Source organism: Crocodylus porosus, unplaced genomic scaffold (genome assembly GCF_001723895.1).
Source record: "Crocodylus porosus isolate Cpor-Errol unplaced genomic scaffold, CroPor_comp1, whole genome shotgun sequence".
Lineage (NCBI taxonomy): Eukaryota > Metazoa > Chordata > Crocodylia > Crocodylidae > Crocodylus > Crocodylus porosus.
In genome coordinates, this window is record NW_017728919.1 from 1,300,453 (window position 1) to 1,308,273 (window position 7,821).

At 58.6% G+C, this 7,821-nt stretch overlaps 1 protein-coding gene across 1 annotated transcript; it reads left to right on the forward strand.

Moving 5' to 3' along the window:
• The first annotated feature begins 563 nt into the window (after nucleotides 1–563).
• On the forward strand, nucleotides 564–5,972 carry SLC39A3 (solute carrier family 39 member 3). The gene is made up of 2 exons (XM_019538301.1): nucleotides 564–1,066; nucleotides 1,517–5,972. The coding sequence occupies exons 1-2, from the start codon at nucleotides 860–862 to the stop codon at nucleotides 2,255–2,257; spliced, it is 948 nt and encodes a 315-aa protein (XP_019393846.1). The 5' UTR covers nucleotides 564–859; the 3' UTR covers nucleotides 2,258–5,972.
• The last annotated feature ends 1,849 nt before the right edge of the window (nucleotides 5,973–7,821 follow it).

Below are 7,821 nucleotides of genomic sequence, written 5' to 3' on the forward strand. Positions count from 1 at the left end.
TATGGGGTGGGTTGAGGGAGGTTGCGGGTCGGGCGAGGTAGCCTGGCCTTGGCATTGGCCTTGGGCGTGGGGGACCCTGCGGCTGGGGCAGGAGGGGAGAGTGGCGCTGGGGGGGGTCCGTTGTCAACAGCGTTTGCCTGGGCCCCTTGGCAGAGCCCCCCTCTTGCGCCTCGCATGTCCCACCGGCGCTGCCACACTCTCCCCAGGGGTTGCCCCCAGCCCGCAGCGGGCAGAAACCGTCAGGACTTTGCTTCCCGTGTAGCTCGGGCCACCTTCCCCTGTGGCGCTCGCAGCAGAGGCTGCAGCCGGGCCTCAGGCCCTTCGTGGCGAAGGGGCTGGACCCGGACCCGTGAGCCTGACTGGTGCCAGGCAGGAAGGAGGGCAGGGTTCTCACGTGAGTCCCGCCAGGTGAGCTGTCGGACTTCACCCTTGTTCTGTGGCAGCGAAGCGCCATTCCCTTGGGCATGACGCGGCCCGAGAGCAGGGCCAAGGCTGTCTTCTTCCTGATGCCTCGCGCTGGGGCTGGAGCCAGAGCTGCTGTGGGGTTAAATCGCGGTTTGCCCCGCGTCCTCGCCTGCCTCCATGCCCGCACAGCGCGCCGCGTGCTGGCTGCATCTGGACGGTGGCCGGACGGTGCCTGTGCCCTGTCCAAGGTGCCATCTGGGCTGAACAGCGCTCTGTTGGGTATTATTCGCATAATTAGGGCAGCTAGCACTTCGTTTGCTCCTGTCTGCAGCTTCTGTGCTTGGTTCATGGCTCTTGTCCACGTGGCGTGAATGTCAGTGTGACGGTTGAAGCATCTCTCCGAGGGACGCATCTCTGCGGAGGCCCTGCCGGGGGCCCTCTCCCAGAGGACACGATGAAAATCCTAGTGGCTAAAGTCCTTTGTCTGCTGGGCGTCTTCATCCTCATGCTGTTTGGGTCCCTGCTGCCTGTCAAGCTGATTGAGGCAGACTACGAGAAAGCTCACCGTTCCAGAAAGGTCCTCGCCCTCTGCAACTCTTTTGGAGGAGGGGTCTTCCTGGCCACCTGCTTCAATGCCCTGCTCCCAGCGGTCCGGGAAAAGGTAAACTGTGTGTGCATTTAAGGGGGTGGTATTGAAGCTTAAATGCCCCCGTGCAGTCAGTATCAGGAGTGCATGTTGTGTGGAAACCTCCCTCTCACCCTGGACTGACCAGATTTTGGTCTCCCTAGCAAAATCCCTGACCTGCTCCACCTGAACTCAAGGAGTAGCTCGTAGCAGTAGTAATAGGTTTTTTTCTCTTGTATCGAGAGGGACAGATGCATACACACTGTGCCAAAGGTTTATACCTCCATGTAATGTTTAGAGGCTTGTAAACCCTGTGAAGCTCCTTGAAGTCACATAGAAGCTTCATGTTACAGCTGGGTGAATGGTGGGGCAGCTTCACTGTAAAGGGTTTGATAGCGAAATGCTTGGCAGCATAAGGAGAATCCCCTCTGGTGCTTGGTGAATGACATAGCTACATTCACACTGGTTTTCCTTCCTTTGCTCCAGCTTCAGAAAGTCCTCGAGCTAGGGAACGTGACAACGGACTACCCCCTGGCCGAGACTATCATGCTGGTGGGGTTCTTCATGACGGTCTTTGTAGAGCAGCTCATCCTTACCTTCCAGAAGGAGAAGCCGTCCTTTATCGACCTGGAGACCTTCAATGCCGGCTCAGATGTCGGGAGTGATTCTGAGTACGAGAGCCCCTTCATCGCCGCCTCCCATGGGCGCACAGTGTACAATGAGCACAGCCACCACTCGCACAGCCATGGCCTGAACATCCAGGAGCTCTCCCGCTCCAGGCCCCTGCGGCTCTTCAGCCTGGTGTTTGCCCTGTCAGCCCACTCCATCTTCGAGGGCCTGGCCCTGGGCCTGCAGGAGGAAGGGGACAAGGTCATGAGCCTCTTTCTGGGGGTGGCCATCCACGAGACACTGGTGGCCGTAGCATTGGGCATCAGCATGGCCAAGACCTCGCTGGCACTGAAGGATGCCGCCAAGTTGGCTGTGACAGTCAGTCTGATGATTCCCTTGGGCATTGGCATTGGCATGGGCATCGAGAGCGCCCGCAATGTGGCCAGCAGCGTGGCTTCCGTGGTGCTTCAGGGCATCGCAGGGGGGACCTTCTTGTTTGTCACATTCTTTGAGATCCTGGGGAAGGAGCTGGAGGACAAGAACGACCGCCTGCTGAAGGTCCTCTTCCTGGTGCTGGGCTATGCCGTCCTGGCCGGGCTCGTTTTCTTCAAGTGGTGAGGGCAGAGAGGAGACCCCAGCTCCTTCCCCTCGTAAGTGGTGCTAATAGCCAGCCCCCTTTCCAGCCAGGCGGGGACGCAGATGTCAGCGCCAGGGTGAAGCATCCGCATCCAGGGTGGCAACACATCGACCTGAAGAGAGAATGGTTCCCCCAAGGTCAAGGGAGAAGAATCACACAAGGTTTCATGCGACTGTCCCCACATGCTGTATTAGTGGGGTGGGGAGAGGCTTGTACAGAGGCTACTGAAAATAATATTTGTAATAGTGAGTAGGGGCTTGAATGCTGCTTCCGAAGGGATCTCAACAACTGTTTGGCACAGATCTGCCTCCCCTCCCACCCCCGGTTAAGAATCCGGGTCTGCTCTTTTCCATTTTGGGCTTCACAGAGTGAAAGATGACAGAGAAACTGCGTGGAAAGCAGGTGGGGATAACGGGTTGTCAGACTGCACTAAGCAGCTCTTACCAGCTGAGTTCTGAGCAAAAAACCTGCCTGTATTAGTTGCCAAAAACGTCAGCCATTCTGGGATCCAGTAGATGGGATTCTGCACTACAATCCTCTCTTAGCAGAGCTCCCATCAACCCCTGTCAATCCCTGGGGACTGCAGTTTCTCAGTAGGTGACTAAGCAAAGAAATAAGGCCATAAGCTCCTTTTTTTATCCCTCCATGCCGTGTTCCCTTGCGATCTCACCCACTCGCTGCGCTTTGCTGATGGAATCCTTAGAAGCTTCATTAGCATACTGCTGGCAAGGCTGGGATTTCGCATCCAAAGGCCCTTGCGTGGCACTGGCAGAGCCTTGGCTCCATGGTTCTGAGCTTGTTCATGTTCCAGCATGAGTGTGTACACGGAGTGTTTAGCATTTGTGTTGTCTGCAGCAGCATTGGTGCTGGCAATTGCAAAAGGGTGGGTCAGGGTTATCTGTTCTGAGGCACTGAGTTAGAAAGATCATGGGGCAGGTCATCTCTCAGCTCCTTTCTGTGGGTCTCTGGACATGAGGGTAGAGATTGCGGAAGGGATGGTTGCAGTGTTCCCAAGCACAGGCAAGCGTGCAGGGTCCCTGCAGCGTAGAGATCTTGCTTTCAGGCACAGCGCAGATCTGGGAAGTCACTGTGTTTTGAACTGTAGCATGATCCTTCCGATCTGACCTGAGTGAGAGACTCAGATCAGCCTTTGTCCTGGGAGTCTCCCCCGTGGGATGTCTCTGCAGGTTTCTGCCATCGTTGTGGGGGGAGGGTGCTGTGTGCAAGGGGTGCTCATGCTATCTCAAAATACCCACTCCCCTTTTGCTCCGCAGATCTTCAGCTTAACAAATACCCCACCCTCCACCCCCCTTTCCAGGACCATGAGAGCTCATGCATTTTAATTAGCAGTGGCTGCTGGAAAATCACAGGCTTCCGAAGGCAAGTTCAGTCCTTCAGCGCTGCTGATGGAATGATAAAAGCTCCAATGCATCTCCCATCGCAGTAAACAAGATGGCAGTGGCTTTCCGCGGTGAAGCTTTACAAGGAGCCAGGATGAGGGGTCGGGACAAAGCGGCTGATCCAGCATCTCAGCTGCGGGCGAGTACATTTGTCCTGTATGGTGACACGTGAGGACTGGCTGAGGATTTCTGCCGACTAGCATTTCAATTGCTTCAGGATGCTGCAGCTAATTAATCTTACTCTGAAGGGATGGGGTAGGAGGCAATTTGGAGGCCTCAGCTGACACTAATCAGCTGACACTGATTCAAATGCTGCTCTGCAGAGCTGCACCATCCTCTTCACTGTTCCCTCTTGGAGCCCAGCACAGTCACCACGTCCCCTCCTGGGCTGTCTTGCTCACTGCCCAGAGCTCTTGGGGCGAGAAGGGCCAGTGCGTGTTGCAAGAGAATGGCAGGCCAAGGTGATTCTGGGAAACATGGCCCGAGCTGAAGGGGCTAATGGGGGGAGAAGGGCCTGGGCCTCTGTGTGCTCCCCAGAAAGGTGGAGCAGGGGAGTCGGGCCCTGGGCTTTGGATTCTTAGCAGTGCCCTTTGCAGCTTGCACTCATGCCCCTTCATGCTGTCAGAAGGGTCTCGGGGTGGATGGGCTGTAGTAGAACTGGGAGCTGGGCCTAGAGCACTGGACATCCACCCTGAGCTTGGAGATAGACCAGCCGCCTCCCCTGGCTGTCCTTCCAATTTGGTGTTAGCTGCATAGATCTAGATGTGGTCTCTTTTTTAAAAGCCTCCCCCCCCCCCACACTGTATGTGTATTGACCAAGCCCATGGTTTTCATCCCCATGTATCTGCCCGACACCTGTGGGGAGCAGGGCCCCTGAACAGGCTTTAAGGGGAAGCTGATGAGGCTACACAGGGGGTGGTTCGGATGCTGAACCTTCTGTGTAGAGCAGATGGGCCGGCAGCACCTTTCCTCGCAAGCTGCTCTGCCCGCTCCTGGGACTGGCTTGTTCATGCAGGTGCTCCATCCTGTGGTAGGAAACTGCAGCATCTCGGAGGCAGAAGCACAGACTCTCCCAGCGTTGGGCCTTCAAGGGTGTTTTTTCTCCTCTCCTGTGCTCAGCCTCCTCCTGCTGGCAGAGTTGAAGCTACAGCTGGATCTCCGTGTGGGAGTCACTGCCTCTCTCGCCCTGCCATGTGTGCGGGGCTGTCGATTCTCTCCAACGTGGGCAGAGACAAGGGGCCATGGATAAACCAGATGCAGCGTTTTGGGGGGACATGACTTTGGAAAGCAAGTGCAGAAGAGGTCTGGCCCCTCCCAGCCCCTGCCCCCATTCCCTGGGGGCAAAGCCGGAATCCCCAAGGTTTTGTCCAGATCGGAGTCTCTCCAGGGCAATGCACCACTGTTGGCAACGTCTGACTCTGCTTTCACTCCCCTGTGCTGCCAGCACCTGCAAGAGCTGATTGGATCCGCTGTGTATTAGTCGGAGCCAAGGAGGAGATTTGGTGACTTCCCGCAAATGATCCAGGGCCCAAGGGATGCACTGAGTCTCGATCGATAGCCAGGTCTAAGCCCAGGAGTGCAGCGAAGCTCCAGCAAATTGCAGGAGCATCCATGGGGGATAGCTCCGCTGGCCTCAGCACCGTGCCAGACCGCAAACTCCTGGTTTGGAGCCCTTGAGCCTCTGTGGAGCTCGTGCAGCAGGAGAGAAGACCCACATGCCTGGCCTGGCTCCCACAGGGGTTAGTGTTCCCTCTCCTTGATGTCCACACCCTGCAGGGGTGCATGTGTGCCCGAAGCCACGAGTGTTGCTTTACTCTCATCAGCTTCAGCCAAGCTGCCTGGGAGCACCTTTGTCTACAAGGCACCAGTTGCCAGATTGCATTTTGCAATGTCTTGGTGTTGACCGGAGGGCTCCAAGGTCAGGCAGAACTGGGCAGCTGCTGAGCTTAGGAAGGCTTGTCCCAGTCCAGAAATCACCTGGCGGTGGGCCGGTTTCCTTCCCGGGCAGAGCCTGGCACAGAGCTCGGTGGTTGTTGACACGTGGGCGTCACTTCAGCCTTGGCCCTCCAGGTCCCATTTCTTGGACCTACTGGGAGCACCTGGAAAAGGCAGGAGGTGCAGCTTCCAGTGCCCTACCAGTGATACCTGTCTGTGTAGTTGGAAAACCCTTTCTTTGCTGAGCACAGCCCTGACCCTCCAGCCAGTCCTGCATGGGCGTGGGCTCCAGTGCAAGGTGGCCTGAGGAGCAGGGGCTGTAAGCAAGGGGCCAGGAGCTGCGTGCACAGCAGGGCACCGCGAAAGCGCGGCCATGTATCCAGCTGCCTGCTGCTCTCAGCTGCCCTGACAACCTCCTCACCCACTGTACGCCCTCGGCAGGGAGCGGGGTGACTGTGTTTTCTTGCATTAGCCACGTGTGACTTAATTCCCTTGTCTGTCAACAGCACCAGCAGCCAGCTGCTGTGACGCTAAAGCCAGGAGAGCCTTTGCTAAATGACTTCTCCAGTGCGGCAGGACTGTTGTTGAACTGCTTGCGTCCATGTATGAGCCATGCGTGTGGGATTGCAAGCTGTGCACCTGCCTCCTGGGAAGGGAGGTCTTCCCTGCTCCTTTCTTTCACTGGGGGTGGGCTAAGCTGGGCTGTCTGGCCAGTATTAATTCACAGAAGGCATCTGTGGGAGTGCGGGTTTTGAACAGGCAGAACTCAACTGGTCACCTGGCTTGGAAGAACCAGGGCAGGCTGAGCAGCTGTGGGCACTTGCTTTGGCAGGGGTCTCTCCGTGGCAGTCTCAGCTCAGGGACCTGTCTGGATTTGTGTCCCCTCCAGCCCACTCCTCAAGAGTCATGGCATGGACTGTCCCTCTCTCAGCATGGAGGAGGGGGCAGAAAGCCTGGTGCCAGGCTGGTGGGGACCCTGTGTTGCCTGGAGGGGGCATGGGGCAAGCATGGGGTGGGGGTGCCCTCTGCTGCTTCCTGAACGCCCCCTCCCCAGCACCATCACGGAGGGGCTAGAGCAGAACCGGGTGCCCACTGGGGTTTGCTCTGGGGCCAGGCACTGTGTGAGTGGAGGATGGCCAGCCTTTACCAGCTCCAACCAGCCTGGCCTTGAGCCCAGTGCTGCCCACCGGGGGGGGGACCTGCCCTCCACTCCCCTCCTGGCGTGTCCTGGCTCGGGTTTTGGGGACCTGCTTGCATGGAAGTGGGAAGGGGCTGGGGAAAGACTCTGTTCTGCTGTGACAGCCTGGCGCTGGCAGGACCGGGGAGCAGACTTTCCCCACGCCGGGGATTGAACGTGGGGCTGGTGTCCAGGGACTCTGCTGCTGCTGCTGCTGTTGTGTCGGGAAGAGGCCAAGCCTCTGCCCTGCCAATAAAGACTCTGTCCAGTCCTTGCCGTGCCTGTTACTGTTCGTAGGGGTTCAGCACCTGCCCCCCCCAACCCATGGCTTCTCGGGGTGCATTTTGTACATAGTTCAGGCTGCAAAGGACCCCCAAAGGTCCCTGCTGGAGGCAGGAGTGGCCTCCAAACCACCTTCACCCAGGCAACATGGCCTGGCACCAGCACGCTCCGGTGACAGGCCAGCCCTGACTGGCCGGCAGTCAGTTCACCCGCTGGGACTGATTCCCACGGGCACCAGCCCGGGGACGATCCTCTGCTGGCATCGCCCCGCGCTGCGCAGGCATGGGGCAGAAAGGCAGGTCCTGCCTGGGGGGGTGACCAGGAGCTGGGGCAGGTCTCAGACGGCGAGAGGGACCCAAGGTGGGATACAGCCGGCCTGCCCCTGGCTGTGAGCCTGCCCGCCAGGGAAGAGGCAGGCCAGGAGGCAAGCCCGGCAGGGGCCTGGATGGGCTTGGAGCAACGAGGAGTGGCTCGCGGCACTGGGCCGCGCAGCCAGGCCAGGCCGGGTGGCGAGGGCAGATTGTTGCAGGTCCCAGCTCCGGGTGCGATGCGACAGAAAGCCACCCCCCGTCCCCCCGGGCCCCTGCCTCGGGCTCCGGTCCCGCTGTGCGGGGCAGCCGGGCCGTGCCGGCCGCCCGGGATGTCCAGGCTCCTCCGCTGGCAGCTATTAATAGCAGCTGCAGATTTTAATTGCCATTGCGCCAGCGTTAGCGTGAGTCATGCCGCCGCTGGGCACCGGGGCTGGGGGCGC

Excerpts from the sequence above, each read along its gene's own strand:
- SLC39A3 (XM_019538301.1), top strand. The coding sequence starts at position 860 with ATGAAAATCCTAGTGGCTAAAGTCCTTTGTCTGCTGGGCGTCTTCATC. Across the intron at positions 1,067-1,516 it reads TCCCAGCGGTCCGGGAAAAG|CTTCAGAAAGTCCTCGAGCT; the intron begins GTAAACTGTGTG and ends CCTTTGCTCCAG.